General features: G+C 42.5%; 1 protein-coding gene across 20 annotated transcripts in view; it reads left to right on the forward strand.

Annotated features, from left to right (window-relative positions):
• kiaa1217 (KIAA1217 ortholog) overlaps nt 1-20,811 on the forward strand; it is a 132,880-nt gene that overhangs the window by 91,179 nt on the left and 20,890 nt on the right. For 15 of the 20 annotated variants that reach the window (XM_080865377.1, XM_080865379.1, XM_080865392.1 and 12 more), the window contains exons 3-6: nt 13,118-13,198; nt 14,271-14,466; nt 17,434-17,632; nt 18,915-19,008. In XM_080865377.1, coding sequence (XP_080721503.1) covers nt 13,118-13,198; nt 14,271-14,466; nt 17,434-17,632; nt 18,915-19,008 — 570 coding nt within the window. Of the gene's footprint in view, nt 1-1,859; nt 2,001-13,117; nt 13,199-14,270; nt 14,467-15,356; nt 15,506-17,433; nt 17,633-18,914; nt 19,009-20,811 lie in introns of those variants that run through there. The other 5 variants (XM_080865389.1, XM_080865388.1, XM_080865382.1 and 2 more) reach the window with 3 other exon arrangements.

Here is a 20,811-nt window from a genome sequence, read left to right on the forward strand (position 1 = left end):
GCGGGCTGTTTAACACATTGCAGTTAGTGCTAACATGACAGCCAACAAAACAAGTGTGTCATAGAGTGGAAACATGATGGTGACTTAGCACCTTAAGCTTTAATTTCCACTGCTCTCCGTTGAAGAAGAGGACTTGAATCTCACATAGCAATTGCGTAACCTCAAACACATGGGCCAGCATTTTGTGTCTATTTATTTGTGTGAATAGCTACTTTTTGGTCTCATTTGCAGCTCAGCAGTAAGACGCTGGAATTAGAAGTGGATAACAGACACTGTATGCTACGGCCAGTCCTTGGTGAGGAGGGGGAAGACAGTGAAAACTAATGTGGATCAGGCTTACTGAAAAGTTCAACCTATTAGTGATTATCTGTCTTTTTTTGTCTGTCTGTGCACACAAACACAAAGACACACCAAAAAGCTCTCCTCTGGGAGAGCGGGTATAATAAATCTTAGGTTCGGTGGAGGAGCTGTGTGGTCTTTGGTGACTTGTTAATTAGGCACGAATAGCAAAGCCATTATCAGGCTTGCTTTCATGGGAGTAGAAGGAGACTTGACACTTGACAAAATACTGTGACTTAGAACCAGAAAAAATGGCCTGTTCATGGTAATCAAAAAAGGTGAGGTGGAAGAAAATCAAATTATGCTGCCTTGTTTCTATTAGATTATACAGTGTGTGTGACATCATAGAGGATACAGGATTAAAAGTGCCCTAAAGAGAAGAAAGCCCTCTTTGTCATGTTGACCACAGAGCTACACACACGCACGCATCCTCTGATGCCCAGATATGCACACAGGGTGGCTTAAATTAGACCTGGAAAGTCCTTTATTTTCCCCCCAGAGAGAGAGACGCTCTGTGTTGACAGCCCAGGACGTGGATGTGGTTTTTGGCCATGAAGGAATACTCTGTTGCTTTTGTGTTATTTTGGGATGCTCCAAGGGTTGGGAACTACGAAACCTGTCTTTCTGTTGATAAAGTCATATTGAAGAGCAAGTCTGAACAGAACGTGTCTCTCCAGCCCTGTCAGCAAATATTTTGCATGTATTTGTTTGGTAAGAGAGACAAGAGGGTGAGAAAGGGAGATTTTTTTTTTGTATGTGCACATTTATAGACGTGTGCAAATCGTTGCATGCAAGGCTAGTACATGATCTGTCAGTCTAAGTTTAAGTCTGGGCCTGCTTTCTTATGTAACGGCTTTGAACGAGTGCAAGGCCTGAAGCACAACAAAGCTTTTTAACAAAGGAGCACAAATTGTTTTTGTAATTACCCCAACATTCAATAAAGCTTTCCCAGAAACACTGCAGCAAGGTGATCATACATATATTTTCATGGGTGTGTCCATGTGTTTATACTACTGGATAAGGGCCTGCCAAGCCCTCGAGATCCTTGGAGAAGGGTCTTATCTCCTTGAGACACAAGTGTCATCTTTCTGTCTTCAGTCGCACCCTCAGGCAGTGCGATGGAAGCTGAGATTGGGCTGAGAGTTTATGCTGAAGCTGCTGTTTTAAGATAAATGTATTTAGTTTTTTTCCTTTTTTATCTCAAAATGGAAACCTCATGGAATTTAAAGCTGTTTGCAGGAATCCGATCTTTTGCACCCCTCAGATGTTGGAATGGCCTGAAAATAAGAAATATTGAGCATCATGACTTGTGCAGATGTCCTTCACTCTCCGATACAGTCTTAGTGTTACACAAATGTAAAAAGCACACAGAAAAACAATGGCTTCCCCCTGCTGTCTGCCTGGTGTGGACTGTGTGTGTTTGTATTGTGTTGCTGGATCGTTAGGGATGTGGGAGAGTGTGTGCATTGGACTGGGCGCAGGGGGGGGCATCCGCTGTGAGGTAGAACAGAAAGAGAAGGAAGCTGGACAGGGCAGTTGTACTGAGTGCTTCGAGAGCTGAAATAACACTGGAGGAAGAAACCCTGTTTCCCTTAGGCCAGGGAGTTTCCAGTCTCACATGGAAGTCACCTTCGGAAGAAGACTGTCATTTCTGAAGCATGGTAAATGCTGTCTTCACATATATTTATTTTTTACATCTAATGTGGAACTTGAGTTTTGCTTGATCATATTCATTTAGCTAAATCTGTACTTTTATTCTTGTATGCAAAGTAAACGAATACGACACGAAACAACCTCGTGAAGTTGGCGTTCTCTACTTCATGACCACACATTGACGATTACATCCGATGGGTTGCGCAGAGTTGCCGTTTTTTTAACCTTGCTTGTTCAGTGGAGAGGGCGATGTCTGCTAGTGATAACCCTGGCTCACTTGTATATGTGTGTGCAGATAAAATCAGTTGGGGAGTGTTGCTCAGCTGTTGTCCAGCATGTCCTAAGTGGTGTAAGAGATAATCATCCTGCAGTGCACTGTGGTTACATTTGATTTTTCGGTGTAATATTTTACGAATGAGATGGTAACAGTCAAGGTTACTGTTTGCATATACATTTTTGGAACTTTTTTTTTTAAGTAGTAGGATCTTATCTTTTCACACTTCCATGGTCAGCTGTAGACGCTATAAATGAATGCAACAATTAAACAAATATAACCATCTCTGGAAAGGTCATCTGGGGATTTTGATGAGGGGATTAGAGGAGGAATGCATCAGAGGTGGGAGGGAGGGAGGGATTCGGTAGCAGTGAATAGGAATGGATGACTGGGGGATTTTGGAATAATGTCATTTAGGCTAAGGTAGACAAAGGGTGATGGTCTGTCCACAGACATACAGACTGAGAGCTGACCAGCTGACTGACAGGGGCTTTATGCTTCGGAGTTGTGTAGAACTGCAGCGGCATTAAGTTTTTGACTCACGTTTGCTAATTAGCTCTGACAATTTGGCGCTTCCATTGTTGAACTCTTTTCTTGATTATGTTTTACTACACATTCATTCCTATCGTATCAACTACGGCGGGTCCGATCTGCATGAAAGACAACTGTGTACTGTTAACCCTTCGCTCAACTTGTCTCATTCTGATATCTCGCTTATAGCACCAAGTTGAGCGAAGGGTTAACAGTACACCGAGCCACCGTCGTCTTTCATGCAGATCGGACCAGGTAATTACAGTTGGCTCTAGCTCTGCTCCCCAGAGCTCGAGCCAAATTAGCATCTTAAGTGGAAAGCTGTGCTCACAACAGTTGAGTTTGTGTTTAAAGCTTCAACCTCAACTCTCATGTTTACATTCTTTCATGTCCAGCAAGGAAGTATAGAACGAGTCAATGAAACCTGTTCCTCTGGTTGCCTGTGTGCATTCTTTGTGTTTGTTTACATAGAACATGACGTGTGACTGAACACTATTGTAGTCGGACCCTGGTAGTGGATGTTGTTTAGGCTAATACAGCCACAGATGGGTCGACTTTGGCTTTTTGGGATGCTTGTGAAACCTGCATTGTGTCTTTTTTTTTTAAAGATCTCCAATGTTATGCAGCCCAAAGGGGAAAATGATCACCATGACTACAGGGAAAGCAGACTAATACCCCTGTTTTTAAGGTGAAAGCTAGGCTAAGCTATTATAACACCACGTTGATTCTATAAGAAGTCAAGCTCCAATCAGTGGGCTTTGTGTGGACTGGCAGCAGGTGGGGTGCATGGCAATTTTTGGACTATATCTATACTTAAATCTCAGTGAATGACACAGTAAGACCCTGATGGTGGCTGCCATTATTCTTAACAATTGTAATTTACTTTAATCGCCCCAGCTCAACTCCGCATGTCAACCTGTCAGACTAAGACCAGGGGACCGTGATATAACATATTCTGCTCTGCTTTGTGAAATCATGTAACATTGTCCTTGCAGTGAAAGTAGCATTGCAATAATCAAGACGGGTTACAGTGAAAAGCACCCACACTGTACACGCATGATCACGAGGTGGAACTATAGTGAAAAGTGAATCAAGTGAAGTGTACGGGGCATAGTATGAAAGAGCACTGACCTATAAAGTTTGAATATTACATGTATTTTGTTAATGCAGACATGCAAGCCAACGCTTGCTTTCTCATGACAACATACTGTTTGTCAGACCACTGTTGCATAAATGTTTGCAGGATGTCCTGGGTTCGGGTCAGATTTTCTGGAACAATGGCCTGACTCACTCATGCACACACTGAGTGTCTCTGTGTATCCGTCTTTCTTTGGCTTTCAAACACACACACACACACACTGGGACAGACAGAGTTTGACTGAAACACTTTTATCTTGCATCTATTTTCTCCGCAAGCATGGTTGTTTGCCTAATTATTGCTTGCCCACACTGTACAGTTTTTGACATCCATTTAATATAATAAGGCTCCAGCAAGTAGTGTTCAAGACAGTTCTTTTTTTTTCCAGCAAGAGCCTGAGGAAAAGGCTCTAAGCCACACAACATCAGCATTTAGATGAGGCAAATTCCACTGAGTTATTTCTAGAGCTGCTCTAACATACTCTAATCATGATGACTATTTGACACAGGTTTACTTTTTTTTTTAAAAGAAAAAGGAAAAACAGGCCGCTGACACTGGCTGCAGCACCAGACAACCAAGCCGTCGTTGAAGTCGACATTTTCTGATTTCTTTGACAGATTCGAGCTTAATTTTCTAGACACGTTCCTTCCCAAGGGGCTATTTTCATCAGTTTATGACTTGTCATGTTCCTGTGTATGAGCTAATGTTGATGTCTCAGTTTCACATTCATCATAACTGTCAGACCCAATGTGGTGTACAGAGGCAGTCGCTGCTGAAAAAGCAGAATCACAGGCCGTTTGGTTTTGACTGAAGTGAGGGGAAATTGCTGCTGTGGAATGTACTATAGGTATGTGTGGGCAGAAGCAGGTTTTATACTGCTAATCAGCGGGCGGTCTGTGGCTTTCACATTTGGCCCTTAAGGCAGGAAGGGGTAAGCTTGGACAGGAAGCGTCTGTGGCTCAAATACTTCAGGACGATATGATATGTACAGAGATTTTGTGTTGAATTGAGAATCTATGCACGTATGCAAGTGAGGGAGAAAGAGACGGAGAAGTTAATCTGAACTAAACTGTTAACCTTTTGAGGAGACACCTCATTTGTCAGATGTGGAGTGGTGTGGAGTGGTTTAACTTAATTACCCCACCTCTCCACAGGGAGGTAGAAGGTCTCATTTGCAATTTTCTCCATCGTTATGTTTGACTCCTTTCACTTTAACAGCCTTTCTCTCCTGTGCAATAACTGTCACATTGTACCCATTGTAACATTTTCTAGAAATTAAAAAAGTACATTTTAAATAAGACAACTTTCCCTTTGAAGTAAAATTTGAGTACATATCCAATAAATATCCTTTTCTTTTTTTTAGATTCTGTACTATCGAGGGTGTGCCATCCCAGCATTATCCACTGTTTAGTGTAAAGAAGGAAGCATGCCTTCCATGTGAATGAGATTCATTTTGGATGTCAATTTAATGATGTCTCTTCTTTTGCATAGTCAAGGTAGTGTACTGTCACTGCAAAGAAATGCTGCTGCTGTAACAAAGAAACGTGCCACCATTGTTTAAAGATCTTATCTTGAGTACTATGATGAGCCATGGATACTGTTTATGTCACTGAATAGGGTGTAATAGTTTCACAGCCTGGTCGATTTGTTGAGGGCCTGAAATTATCGGCAGATATTCGACGGTCTATCAGATCCAACGTTTATAATGGTTGATAAATGAAAATCTAAAAAATTAAGAAGAGACAGGAAAAACACCATTCCACCATGTTATCAGTGTTGAGTTGCTCGTTGACCACAAGGCAATCTGCAACTTCCGTTTTAGCAGCATGCTTGTCTGGAATGGCACAAACGCAACAACCAGTAGAGCATGAACAAATAAATAAACAACTGCAAACAAGTTTTGTTAGGAAATTCTGTTTGTTTTGTGTGTCTGAATGGAAAAAAAAAAAAAAAAACAGTACCAAATATCGGTATCGATCCTTAAAATCCTGTATCATTCTGGCTCTAAAGCTTTAGCCCCTATGCTTCAATTGAAGTTAACTGCTTTTTCAGTGTGATCCTGTCCCATTAATTTAGGGCACAATGCTGCCAAGTAAATAAGGTGAGGGAGAAAATTAAATTAATGCAAATATATATCACATAGGTTCTTCCTGTGAAAGTTATTTTTATTGATACATAAAAATAAAAGTCACTTTAAACAGATTCTTCTTTGACACCCTACTGCACTATAGCCATATTGCTATAGCTTATTGTGGCTAAATGTGCTTGTATTTAAAAAAAAAAAAAAAAAAAAAAAAAAAAAAAAAATATATATATATATATATATATATATATATATATATATATATATATATATATATATATATATATATATATATTTATTTATTTATTTTTTTAATATATATATATATATATATATATATATATATATATATATATATACAGTAAGTACCAAAAATGATATTTTCTTACTTTAACTATGGTTTTGGTTTTCTATCATTTAAATTAATAGTCAAATCACTAGAAGAAGCCTACGCGTCCCACCAAGATCAGGAAACATTGAACAAAATACGTAAAACAAAACTAGAATTAAATGAGATAATTGATAAAAAAACAAAATTCTTAGTACAAAGACTACGCCTACAAAATTACGAACATGGTAATAAATCCGGTCAATTTCTAGCAAACCAGCTAAAAATAAATAAAGAAAAAACAACTATATGTGCTGTTCAAGATTCATCTGGGAACACATTATATGAACCGATACAAATAAACAACATTTTCAGGAATTTCTATAAAACGTTGTATTCACCACAAATAAACCCATCTAAAAAAGAAATTGATCAGTTTTTGGACAATATAACTCTTCCAAAATTATTGGACACTCAAGCAATGGCACTGGATTCACCACTGACACCAGGTGAACTCCAGGAAGCCCTGATAAGTATGCACAATAATAAGGCTCCAGGTCCAGATGGCTTTCCTGCAGAATTCTACAAAGAATTCTGGTCGATTCTAGCACCAGTTTTCTACAGAACGTTGTTGGAAATTAAAGAAAAGGGCAGACTTCCATCAAATATGAATTCTGCAAACATTAATCTCCTGCTAAAACCAGGCAAAGACCCTGTATATCCCTCAAGCTATCGTCCAATATCCCTTATAAATGTAGACCTTAAAATAATCTGCAAAGCTCTCTCAAAGAGACTGGAGAAAATAACCCCCCTCTTAATTCATCCTGACCAAACTGGTTTCATAAAAGGTAGGCACTCATCAACAAATACACGTAGATTACTTAATTTGATAGACTACTCATACAGTAAAAACCTAGAAACTACAATATTCTCTTTAGACGCAGAAAAAGCATTTGACAGAGTTAACTGGAAATTTCTATTTGCAACTTTACACAAATTTGGTTTTGGATCCTCTTTCATAAACTGGTTAAAAATATTATATAATTCCCCAACAGCTTGTGTTAGAACAAATGACCAGACATCCTCCAGCTTCTGTCTCTTGAGGGGCACCAGGCAGGGATGCCCACTCTCCCCTTCACTATTTGCAATTTTTATTGAACCACTAGCAGCAGCAATTAGACAGAATTCAGTAATTAAGGGCATAAAATGCAAGAACGTGGAACATAAAATCAGCCTTTATGCGGATGATGTGTTACTCTTTCTCCAAAATTCACAAACCAATATCTCTGGGGTGATTGAATTGATAAACTCTTTTGCAAGAATATCAGATTACTCAATTAACTGGTCAAAATCTACAGTCCTACCGATTAATTGCTCCTTCCATAATTCCTCTTCTACACCACTGCAATCGGGAAATATAAAATATTTAGGTATTAATGTTTCTCCCAAGCTTGCAGATCTAACTAAATTAAACCATATCCCACTTTTAAAGAAGGTAGAAGATGATCTGGCTAGATGGAAATGTCTACCCATATCACTCATGGGAAGGGTTGCCGCTATAAAAATGATGGTCTTACCAAAAATAAATTATTTATTCTCAATGATCCCAACTAAACCGCCACAAGATTGGTTCAGATCTCTAGATTCATGTATGTCCAAATTCCTTTGGAAAAATAAACCCCCACGCATAAGCTTAAAAACACTACAAAAGACCAAGGATAAAGGAGGACTAGAACTGCCTAACTTTCAGCACTACTTCTTAGCCAACAGGCTTCAGTTTATCTCAGGATGGCTAAAACACACCCTCTTAGATGAACCTTGGCTAGATGTAGAACAAGCACTCTGCAATAATCTAGAGATCTCAGACCTACCATTTATCAGCTCAAACATCCAACGACATGAATGCTTTAAAAGCATCAACATCAGCTCTTCTCTGACAGCATGGTGGGAGTTTCTAAAATTGACGGCGTCTTCATTAATCCCATGCAAACGTACACCTATCTGGAACAACCCTGACATATTACAAAACAATAATATGATAAACTTTTCAGATTGGAGTGATAAAGGAATCAAATATTTAGAACATATACTAGAAGGAACAGAATTTATTTCATTTGACGGACTAGTTACACAATATGGGATCAACAAGAAAAGATTTTTAGAATATCAACAAATTAAATCCATAGTAAAAAAGAAATTTAAACCGGGTCAAGTTGAACTACAAACACCACCAAGTGTGGTTCAATTTCTTACTCTTAAACCCCCCAAATTACTATCCAAAATATACAGAATGCTTTCTAAAACAGATGAATCAATATCACTTCCTATTGCAAAATGGGAAGCGGATTTATCAGTTAACTTAGACCTAAACTTCTGGTCTCAGATTTGCTTAAAAACCTTTCATCTAATTAGAAATCCCAGTCTTCAATTAATTCAATACAAAATATTACATAGAGTGCACTATACAGGTCATCGGATGTTCAAGATGGGCTTTACGTCTACCAACAACTGCTCACACTGCCAAACCAATTCACCGGACAATTATATCCACGCTCTTTGGTTCTGTCCACCAGTTCAGAAGTTTTGGCGCGAGATATGTGAAGACTTATCGAAGTGTCTGAAATGTAACATTCCAACTTCCCCCTTAGTGTGTTTGTTGGGCAGCTTAGATAATGTCACTTCAGAAAAGAATATAGCCCATATGGTTTTCACTGCCCTATGCATAGCCAAGAAAACAGTCCTCATGAACTGGAAAAATAAAAATAATCTTAATTCTAACCAATATAGAAATTATCTATTAGATTACATTAGTCTTGATACAGCCTCTGCCACCACATCAGATCAATTGCTCTGGGCTCCTTTGATCAGCTCCATCACCTAGTGGGGGTGGGGGGTCATAGTTTGGTCCCGCCTTCACTGTTGTGATTGGTGTGGGGGTAGGGACAGGCTTAGGGCGTCGGGGGGTTCCCCGGAGGCATCTTCCTTGGGGGGCTCAACCCGGGGTAGCGGTCATGTCCGGTTAGGGGCTCTGTTGGCTCTCAGGTGACTGTTTCCTCGCGGCTGCGTGCAGCGGGGCTAGGGGAGGGTCTGTGCTGACGGACGTGGGTTACTGACCTGGTAGCCTGGCTGCCCCTGGGTGGGTCCGGGATGGGCGTGAGGTTCTGGGGGCGCTCTGTCTCTGGGCTGGGACCCGGACCGGGCCTCGGGGGCTTGGGTCCTGGTTGGTGTGTTGCCGGGGTTGTGGGCGGGTGGGTGCATGGGGGCCCGGCCCTGGAGCAGGGTGCCGCCGGTGCATCGAGCCACCTGGGGGGCTCTTCAACTGGTGGGGGAGATTGTCACATCTTGCAGGAGCTTTCCTCTCCTCAGGAGCTCCCTCTGCAGGAGGGGGAGATACAGGAGAGGTGGAGGAAGATCTCAGCCTGGGTGTTTATTGTCTTATGTAGTCTGGAAGATGAGTGGATGGTGGGGTGGGTGCAGTTTTCTCTGTGGTGGGGTTGGGTGGACTGTCCCGGGCTCTGTGGGGCCGGGCGGCGCTGCTGCACTGGGCCCCGGTCTGGATGGGCCTGGGCCCCCTTTCCCTGGCGGGTCGCGGAGTGTGGGGGTGCCTACTGGGGTCAGCGGAGGAGCTGGCCCCAGGGAGGGGTCACTTGCCCCTCCCTTCCTTCCCTCCCCATCTCCAGCTGCCTCCCTCTTCCTGCTCCACCACAACCACCCACACATGCAGGGCCTTGGAGTAGGGGTATGTCACCAGGGTGCAGAGGAGGCTACCCCCCCCTCTGTCCCCTTCTGGCTGCCTCTGCCTCAATTTTATCCCACAACTTAGACATTCACATTACTCACACTCTCATTACACATACATATAGGATCTTGGGGGTGGGCACGATACACGGAGTCCAAAGTACCATCAGGGTGTACACCCCACCCCTGGCATCGTTGCCCACCTCTCAATTTTAAATACACATAGACATTGAGGGCTAGCAGGAGGGACCATGCGCTTACCTGCTGCTCTCTGGCAGGTAGCTCCAAGGCCTCCTGGGTTTTAAATGCACCTTAAAACACACATGCATCAACACTACAATGAGCGGGTGGAGGGAGGTTTGGAGTCTTCTCTCACCCCCATTCTCTGCGACCTGCTGGAGCAGGGGGGCTAGGAGGAGGAGTTGGCCGTCCGACTGCGGTCTGGAGTGTGGAGCCTTCCTGCTGCTGCAGAGTCGGGGCGGTCTGCCTCCCCCCACCGCAGGGAAAAGGGAAACACCACCTGGGTCTGGGTGCAGTTCCCCCCTCCAGGGGCGGGGGCACCTAGACCCGGTTTGTAGAGTACGCTTGGGGAGTGTGATCGTGTGTACAGCGTCTTTTTATGTCTGTCTCCACGTTGGTTGAGTGTGGAGTAAGTGCATATGAGAGCATGAGGGTGGGAATGGTTGTTTGTATCTGTGTGTGCCTGTATGTCTGTGTCTATATGTCAGGTTGGGTGTCAGGCGCCACCTCTCTGGGGACATCTCAGGCCCTCCAAGGTTTGGAGGCCTATCTCCCTCTACCACCACTTCCCCTGCCAGTGGCGGACTCCCTCAGACATCGGTGCGTTGGTGGTTCTTTGTGTCCGGGGGTGGGCGTCCAGGTACACACCGGCTCACTCCTTGGCGGCCGCTTATCGGGGCCTGGAGCCTGGGGCTCGCTCGGGCCACTTCGGAGGTGGGGTGCCCCCGGCCTCTCGGCCTGGGGCTCGGTCACTCAGGTGCAGCTGGCTGCCGGCGGAGCTCACGGGCGCGTCACTGCAACTCCCCCTGGCTTCTGCTCCGCGGCTGCTGAGTGAGCCCTCATCTAGGACTCTCCTCAGCTCTTTCCGGGACAGTGGCGCAGCTGCCCCTCTGTTGGTCTTCCTTGGTCTCTTGTGTTCTGGGGGCCTCTGGATGTCTGGAGTTTTGATCTCCTCCACACCTGCTTCATGCCCTGGAGGACGGGGCTGTGGCCCCCCCCACACCCTCTAGCAGATTATTACATGAAGGAACCTTTTAAAAAACAAAAAACAAGCGCGTCCATGCTCACAGGTGTACACACGGGTGATCACACCCACAAACTACACCCTTTTTGGCTCCTACCTCAAAGCACACTGTGTTCTGTTGATCTTATGTGCTGCACAATAATGTTTAACATTTAGTATTTACTGTCATATTCCCATATATCATTGTGATGTTGTTTATTCTATTACTCTTGTTCTCTTCTGCTTGCTTTCTTTTTTCTTTCTCAGCAGGTGACCCAGGTGATTGATATATGCATTTTTTTTTCTCTGCCCGTTCTGTTGGTTTTTGTCTTTTGCCCTTCTCCCCCGTCCCTCTTCTCAGCTGTTTCTCTTTCCCTCTTTCTTTCTCCCCTTCTTTCCCCCAGTCAAGTCTGTCCCGTATTCAGTAAGTGAAAATAAAATAAACAATAAAAGGTGAATCAAATGGACCATTACGGCAAGGCTGGGATGGTCAGTTTGGTAAAGTAAATCCGTTGGGCATCTTTCTTTGCCTTTAGACAACAATTCTGATGGCAAAAGAGCCAAACGGGACAGGCAAAAAAAAAAAAAAAAAAAATTAATAGTTTAAGGACCTTCTAATTAAATATGCATTTGAAGCCAGGCGGGGTTTAGCTTAGCATAGCTTAGCTTACCTTTATCTTAGCTTAGCATAAAGCCTTCAATCAAGGAGGAAACACTCTGTTCTTAACTAAGTTACAGCAAAGAACAAAATGATCTAATCTTCCTCTACTCCCCTACATTTTGAGTTCCAGCCAAAACTATGAGTAATTTAAGTTTTTGTTTACTGATATCAGCCTCATGGCCAAGCACATCTGAAACCACGCTATCAATTTGCACAGCAAATTCAGAAATGTGATCCTTAAGGGAACTTAAAGTTAAAGTCTGAATGTGGCTGCCGCTTTCTCCACTTCGGTAGTTTTAGAAAACACTGGATTACACTGCCAGACCACTCTGACATAATTACTACCTACAGGTGATGGAAGAAACCAAAATGATTCAACACTCCCAGGGGTGACACAGTAGCATATGAGAAGCAGTGTGGGAGGGCCACCAACAGTGAATAAGGTCATGTATCATTCAGTGGTCAGATTAAATTCCAGACACATGACTGGTTTCAGGTGACAGCCCAACTGTGTGTGACCTCTCTTTTATTATTGTTATTATTATTTAAGTGGCTATCGTCATGTATTAACAAAATAAGAGTACATTTTTATTCATTACTTTAAATCTCTGAGTCCTGCAGTATAAGCATATTTTAATGGAATTATAAAAGTTGAGTTGCGGCTCACCAATTTGCCCAGCTGCTGTGACGGTACTTCAGAAAAATGCTTGCATACTGACTCAGCAAACATCACACAGGGATGTGAAGTTTGATGAGCTTAAATGGTCTTTTTTTTAAAGGATATGGCATTGTATAAATGGCTGCAATTAATGTTATTGTAGACATTTTTAAGAGGTAGGATTTGTAGGATTATCATGTCAGTGCTAATTTTAACAAACGTAAGCATATAAAAAGTGATGATTTAAAGTAAATACAATCTAACTTTTTAGACTATGTTTAACTTTTGCACTTAGGCTGTCTTTGCACTTAGCCTCATTCCTCTGTTCTATGGCCTGCCGTCGACATTGATTCGTTGCCATGGTTCTTCTGTTTTGTCGGATGAACATTTCTTTTCCATTTCAACCTCCCACTGGCATTTCTAAGCTTTTTGCTTTTTTGTTTTCTCCTCTCCTCTTTTTTCTTCCATCAGTCTTTACAGGCCATGCTCTCCTCCCTTCACTCTGAGCTTGACATTCAGAGGTATTTGATGAAAATCCAATTGCCCCACAGAGTTAGTCAGCCTTTTATCTTATCTGCATCATACTGCAGTGTTGTCAGAGTGTGTGTTTGTGTGACCATGTTCGCACACTCGCTAACATCTGCTTTGTGACCATGTTCCTAAAGCCAAGTGCCCCCTTGTCTATCAGTGTCTGCCCTGTCTATCAGTCTATCAGTGTCTGCCCTGTCTGTCAGCCAGCCTTGGCTGTCAGGTTAAACTACATCTGTCAACTGCACTTATCTTAATATGCTTACTGGTACATTCTTTCTTTGCCCTTGCGAGTATGAGTGTGAGATAATGGCAGCATGTGCAGGCTGGCTTGTTCAAGATAACCCATAGGACCTGGCCTGGTAGTCTTGTGCCTTCATCTGCTATGGCTTTACATCACCATTTTTGTTGCCAGAAAGGGGAGCAATTTCATAAAGAGCCCAGTGTTCAGAGTTTTCCCCTTGAGGTGGAGCTCACCTTACCTTACCGCACAATAGCTCAGTGGGCTCAGGAGTCAGGTCACAGATCTTCTTATTGTATCCCTAGCTCGAGGATGCCACGCCGTGCAGATATGATTACAGAGAAGTGAACTGATCTTCACGTTTTGATCACACAAGTCCTGATGTTTAATCAGTGGTTACTAGAAATTTCTCTTTCTGGAACAACATTTTAGGAATCTCTTTGAACTCTTTTAGGGTGTTGGTACTTTTAGTAACCATGCATACCTGTGGGTGTGTATTTAATAGCAGCAGAAGATCCTGTAGTGCGTGTATTAACACTTTGTTGCACATTTGCATGAGTAGACTCATAGTTTTTTGTGTGTTGCTGCAGTCAAAGTCACCATTAAAGATTTATTTTTCTCGCTTTGCAAAGAATGCGTGTGACTCACAGCACACCTGACATTGTCAGGAAGTGTTATTTCTGCTCCACTAAATGCATGATAACACAAAGAAGTTTCTTATACTGTGAAAAAAAATTTTTTTTTTGTTGTGTCCTTGAGAGAATGTAATACTAAAGCATGTAAAGTATCATCTTGTGTACACTTGTGTACAGGGTATTGCTCTTACGGTGTTGTTTCCATGTGCTCCCATTTCAGAGCAGAAGCCCAAAGCACGGCGCCAGCACCCAGCACAGTATCGGCGACCAGGTCGACCACCTGTCCTTAGCCTCCCTGGAATCATTGGACACCATGTCTGAGGCTGAAGCGCCCACAACCTTCACCCGTGGCAGCCGGGTTCGTGCCAGCCTGCCTGTTGTGCGATCGGCCAATCAGACAAAGGACCGCTCACTAGGTATGCTGGATGTTATATTAGTTTTTGGGTTCATGGCAGTTCTGTTAGTTTGAGAAAATTCAGTTGACAATCTTGTAATGCTCTATTTCAAAATCCCCAAATAAATTTGCTATAAGGAAGTTCCTGTATCTGCCCTGTTAAAGACTCACAGCATTAACTAGCATTAGTAATGTTTGACACGTTCTTTTAGCATAACCTTGGCATAACTCTTTGTAATAGCTCCTAACCACAGTATGATGTCATTGTTTCACTAAAAGTCCAAATCTGTTCCTCTCACTCCATCCGTCTGCTAGTCTCCACCCTTCCTCCTTTCTCAACCTGAGCGCACAGTTTTGTTTTAATTAGTATTCATTTCTTCTGTAGTGAAAGATAGGAGAAAAGCATCCACAGTGTGCCATCGTGGTATTGACAGGATTAGAAACGGGTCGTCTTATCAACGTGCACGGTGCTACATTTGCATACATATGCAGCAAAGGCTCAGAGCTGTGCAGAATTAGGTGGCTGTGTTTGGCTGAGAGGGATGCAAAGTCTTAGAAAACTCTCCAAACAAAGTGTAGCGTCAGCGCAGCCTACAACTCGGCGAGGCGTCTGCCACGGGATAATAGGCAAGCATCTGAGAGACTTTTGACCAAAGTGAAAATGAATGAAACTGCAGGGTGTCGTATTCCTTTCCCGTGCCAGTAGTGCCTCTTGCTTTGTCTGAAAAGTTTTTCTACACATGCACGTACACATGTCCCATCATTCTCTGTCCTTCTATCAAAAACATCAAGACAGAGTGTTAAGACAGTGGGGGGTTATGGTGTGAGGAAAAAGGGGAGGAGAAAAAAAGGGGGGAGGTGGGGGGCACCACTTCACAACACTGTCCCTCCCACCACTGCCTCTCACACACATGCACACACACAAACAGACAGGCACATGCTTCGCTTGGTCCCAGCAGACATTTGGGACTTTTGAGTATCTTTTTGGTGTAGTAGCTTCTGGCTTTTTGAGAGCATCTTAACAGCGAGCAGAAAAACAGGGATTCCTTAAAACCTCAAACGTGAGTATCAAATTCATCCTTAAGTGTGGCATCAAGTGTATTGAATTTCTTCATTTTGCGGGTGCATTATAGTCGTCTGCCTTTTCGCTGCATTTCAATCGCTGCGATGAGCATATATTTCTAGACTTTATTTGTTTTAGACTTTTGTGTCTTACTGGAGAGATGTGGAAAAACTGTGCCCATTTGGTCAGAAAAACCCACTAGCTATTTGTTTCCAGTCCTCAGTGAAACCAGGTGCTCAGGAATGCAGCTGTTAAAACTGAGCTATTCAACTTTGTCATAGCAAATAAGAGTACAGAGGTGTGCACGATGCAATCTCAATCAATGGTGCTTTGTCATCAAATTCTTTCGCCCTAGTTGCGAACATCTGGATGAAAACTACACGGCCGTTAACGTAACAGCTCTCAGGGGAAAGATGAATTTATTCTGCAAATGGGCACTTTGTTAAGTTTTTCCAACACAGGAACCCAGACAGACCAGAGAGAGAAAGCAACGGATAGACTCAGCAATTTTATTTCCTGGATTTGCCCTCTCTCTCTCTCTCACTCTCTGTCTCACTCTGTCTCGTGGTGCATGTAGGATCTTGTATAATATTTCACCAACATCTGGTAGCTTTTACTGGCTAGCTCCTTTTATGGGGTTACACCAAGTAAAACCAAACCCTCCTCTCCTTAAAGCAAGTTATTTCCAGTGCACAAATGCACAAGTGACAATTTTGCCTCTGCAGCTAATGAAATGTGACATTTTGGATGATTTCTTATGAAATATGAGCAAAACAACAACACGAGCTGATTGAACTGCTTTGATCATTTCATTACGTTCTATTGTTGCCACTGATTGCCTGTGAAGATCAGCACAAAGCCGTTTGAGGTAATGAATCGCAGATTGAAAATAGAAATGTTTTTTTTCTGTCTCCCCCCCCCCCAGCACTGTTTATACAACTGCTCTGTAGGCGTGGCCATAAATTTTGTTCAAGAGCCATCTGTTTTTCTAAAGCACAGTACAAATGCCACACCCAGGGTTCAGAGGTTCAAGCTTTGGTCTGTTTGATGCACAACTTGTACTGATCCACCCCTAGTTTTGTCCTCTCTTCCTGACCCCACCCCCAAGCTCACTGCCTGTACCAAATAATTTATCCTGTGCAAGTGATATACAAAAGATTCAGCGCAGTGCATTACAAATATTTAGCAAAAGCCTGCACACAACATGATTACATTCATGCACTTTTGTTTTTGATGCTTTCCAAGCCACAGTTCAACTGAGAATAAATGCTGAAGCCCAATTCAGACTCTCTTATCCGTTCGGGACTGTGCAGGAGTTGATCCAAATTGCACCAAAACAAAAAAAAGAAGAAAAAAAACACCGGGAACTTTTGAAAATTTGAGTCCGGCCAGTAATCTGCACTGAGCGGCCATGACCAGACGTGTCACATGGGCCCTTGCCAACTCTTTTTACAAGGCTGGAATTATGCTGTTAGATGTTTTATTTTATTTTATTTTTTTCACCATTGAAGGGTTTTTAAACCAACCCAAACTTCTACAAGCGTCCCTTTTTGTTTAACCACCACAGTTTTGGCATTGTTTACTGCACTAACATGAAATAACATAAGCCCAATGATTTTACTGCAATATATTGAGCATTCTTGCACAGTCAGTACTCTATACAGTAGCTCAACAGTAAAAGCAGACCACTGGTTTGTAATTGGAATAACACCGACACAATTTCAGTGAACTGCGTGAAATGTTCTATTTGTCTTGACAGATTAACACTGCGTGCAGGGCTGAAATTCTTCAGGCCTTTAGAAAACATATGGGAGTGAAACAATGCGTCACTGCTAATGCAAGTTATGGAATTCAAATAGGACTGTCTTAGTCACGGGAAACATTTGAAAGGACTAATCACCAAGTCTCCCTGCTTCCTGCCTTTAGGTGTACTGTACCTGCAGTACGGAGACGAGACCAAACAGATTCGCATGCCCAATGAGATCACCAGCATTGACACAATCAGAGCTCTCTTTGTCAGTGCCTTCCCGCAGCAGCTCAACATGAAGATGTTGGAGTCACCCAGTGTTGCCGTGTACGTCAAAGACGACATGAGGAACGTGTATTACGAACTTGCTGATGTCAGGTAAAGATGCACTGTGTTTGCATGTGATAAACATGGTAACAGAAACGGATCGGGAGCATGTATTTGCCATCGCATACTGTGTTTATTATTTCCTTAGGTCGATCTGATATTGTCGTGTTGGTGTTGCTCTTGGATCGATATAACTAATGTTGCAAGTGACCAATCACACGTGATGTCAAAGTTTTATGACATAGAAACAGCGTCACACAACACACCAAACCATAACCCCTTAACCATAACCGTAACTATAGTCCCGTAACCCTAACCCAAACCACGACACATCCTAACCCTCAAACCTAACCCTGACCCTAACCGCCCCCTTTTTGGATGTTTTTCCTGAGTGGACATCGGCAGTTTTCTTCCCCAAGTCACAAAGCTATGACATCATAACAATGTGATTGGTCAGATGCAATGTTGATCCTGTACAAACATCATTATGGAACAATGTGAGGATATCGGATAGACCTATTTCCATTTACCCACTGTGAACACTTTCCATCCTCTTCCTTCTTCAGCTCTCCCTGAACAGGAAATGTCACTGGTCAGGAAATGGGCTCACTTCCACTTTCCTTCAATGTTAAAGAGAAAGTTTAAAAAAAAAAGAGCATTAACTGTAAACAAACTAAGGTTTACTTTTAGCTGACTTTGATACCTTTCCTGGTGGTTGTTGCCAGTCTTAATGAAAAAATTTGACTTTGCAAATCTTTAAGAAATATTTGCTTTTTTTTTTAAAAGCTCTCATTGCTTCATTTATAAACATACATACCAGTACTATCCTACTTTGATATTCACCTGCATGTCTTATCAGTAATACAGCAGATTCTGTCTTCTGAGAAAGCAGGCAGCCATTTGTTGTAGTTGTTTTTCAGAAGGAAAGGCTTTACTCTTGAAGGCATACGAACTTTGCCCTTTGCCTGCAGAGCTCCTGCTCAAGTGCAATGTGTACTTTGTGAGTAATATTTTATCAGGGCTGTAAAAAAAATTGTCTCGTCATAGCTTAAGGGCTGTACGGGCGACCATAATGCCATAGTTAAATTGAGCCCAGGACATGAAACAGCAGGTGTGCTCTCAGTTCATGTAGCAAGATAGTATTAGTTAATATTTTTATGGATTTTGAATATTTAGAGAGAATGTCAGGTAATAGCGAACAGTCAGAGCCTCTGTCGGGGTATGTGCCCTTGGTGGGGCTGTTGCAGAGAACCCGACTGAGGCAGGATCGGCCGCTGTCTGATGGCGATATCTGGGCTAAATTCTTACCACTGAGCACCTCTTCCTCCTACAGGAACATCACAGACCACTCCTGCCTGAAGGTTTACCACAAAGATCCAGCACAGGCATTCAACCATGGACCCCGACCTACCAATGGCGATGTCAGGGTGAGTACTTTACTGTCCACAGCACAGCAGTGAAATTGTCTCATTAAAAGCGGCAGCTGAGTAGAGAAAAGATTTGCTGCAGATAGAATAGCGAGCCCGGTCTCCGGTTTCTCACATCTTGTATGCAGTAAAGGGAAGGAATGTCCCCCTGCCTCTTGTTAATCTCTTCAGAGGGGGTCTTGTATTGTTCTCCCAGGGGCCTGCGTTTGGCCGTCCTCTACACGCTCTGGTGCGACTTGTTTAAGGGACAATTGGACTCAGCTCTCAGGACTATTTCCTCTCTGAATTCTTCCTCCCAATATCTGCTCTAATCTCTTTTCTTTTATTCTGATTCTATCTTGTTTATTTCCTGCTGATGTAACAAACTAAAACCCCCAAAGAGCCTTTTTTTTCGTCTACTGTTCCTCCTCAGATCCGCTCCTCTAATCTGCCCTGACCAGTCATCTGTCCTCGCTTTGTCCGTCTGCCAGTTACAGTTAGCATTTTGGCACAATTGCTTTGCTTTAAATATTAACCCCCGCTATACTAACACTACATGCAGTGCTGCGTATGGTCACCTAAGTTTAAAGTGAAATTGGTTAAGTTTAAAGGAGTGATGAGGCAGCTAAGGTGATGGTTTTAAGAGCTCTTCATTCAGATGCCACAGTGACATTGAGGTGCTGCAGAAATTCTTTTTTATTCTTTGCTGCTGACAGGCAAGTTGCTGACTTTCTCCAATCGGGTCCTTCAAAGGGAGGCGAATAAAAGACGGCTCTTCAAAAAAAAAAAAAAAAGATGGCTAAATAAGATACTGAAAAAGTGAAAAGGGGAATCTTACTTTGAGAGCTTAAAAGTTTCAAAGTACATCAGCAGAAAAACTCCAATTGTGTAGAGAAGTTTTTCCCCAACTTTTTTTTTTTTTTTGCTGTTGTTGAAATTCTGGTTCTCGTCGAAACTGCAGGTGTTAAAAAAAGAGCTTGGAACTCGATGAACTGAAATGTATGAAGCAACTTCTTAAAGGTTCCTATGCAAACACAGTGCAATGCTAACATAAAGAAAAAGATTGTTGCCGTCATTTTTTAACCCAGCAGCAGCTGACCCAGATACAGAGGATGGCTGTGGGGTGGTGTTTTAAGTGTAAACACTACAGAAAACTACCTAAAATGCCATTTATTGATTCCCACTCGAGAGTTTGCTTCTATTGCAGTCAAGTCGCTTTATGTAAATACAACAACAGAGGTTGATGAACGTGCTCCGCATCAAGCAAGCTGTTAAGCTGTTGGCAAACTTCCCTTCCTTTACAAACATATTGAAAAGCTCTAAGACTCAACACAGTTTTCAACGTAATATTTATCAGCCTCTCTATTCTTGGCAGTGTTAAAAATTCAACCTCTTTTATTGAGGAAATAGAAAATTGGCTGCACAAAGGAAAAAAAGGGTGTCGCTAGGGCTTAATTAGCACCTGTTCAAACACTGTTTCACTGAAGGTGCACCTCACATGTGTTTGGGCCGTAGAGAATGCCCTCGCCTTGCAGGGATGCCAGGCCTCAGATCTGATTCAAATTGAGATCTGCAGTCATCTCGGCTATCGATTTGAAAATGTCTGGCAAGCGAAACTTGCATAGAGCTGTCTCTGGTTATAAAAACAACTGCTGCAATAATACGAGTTGGATAGATGTACACAGGAATGGACACGTAACTTGATAAACTTCAGGCGGTCAAATAACTCTCCTGCAATTGCATTTCAAAAGTTTGACTCATTAATCTTTACTGATACATATATTTATATATGTATGGGATAGTGCCCCAAGCTTTGCTTTGAAT

Source organism: Rhamphochromis sp. 'chilingali', assembly GCF_963969265.1.
Source record: "Rhamphochromis sp. 'chilingali' genome assembly, chromosome: 18".
Classification (NCBI taxonomy): Eukaryota; Metazoa; Chordata; class Actinopteri; order Cichliformes; family Cichlidae; genus Rhamphochromis; species Rhamphochromis sp. 'chilingali'.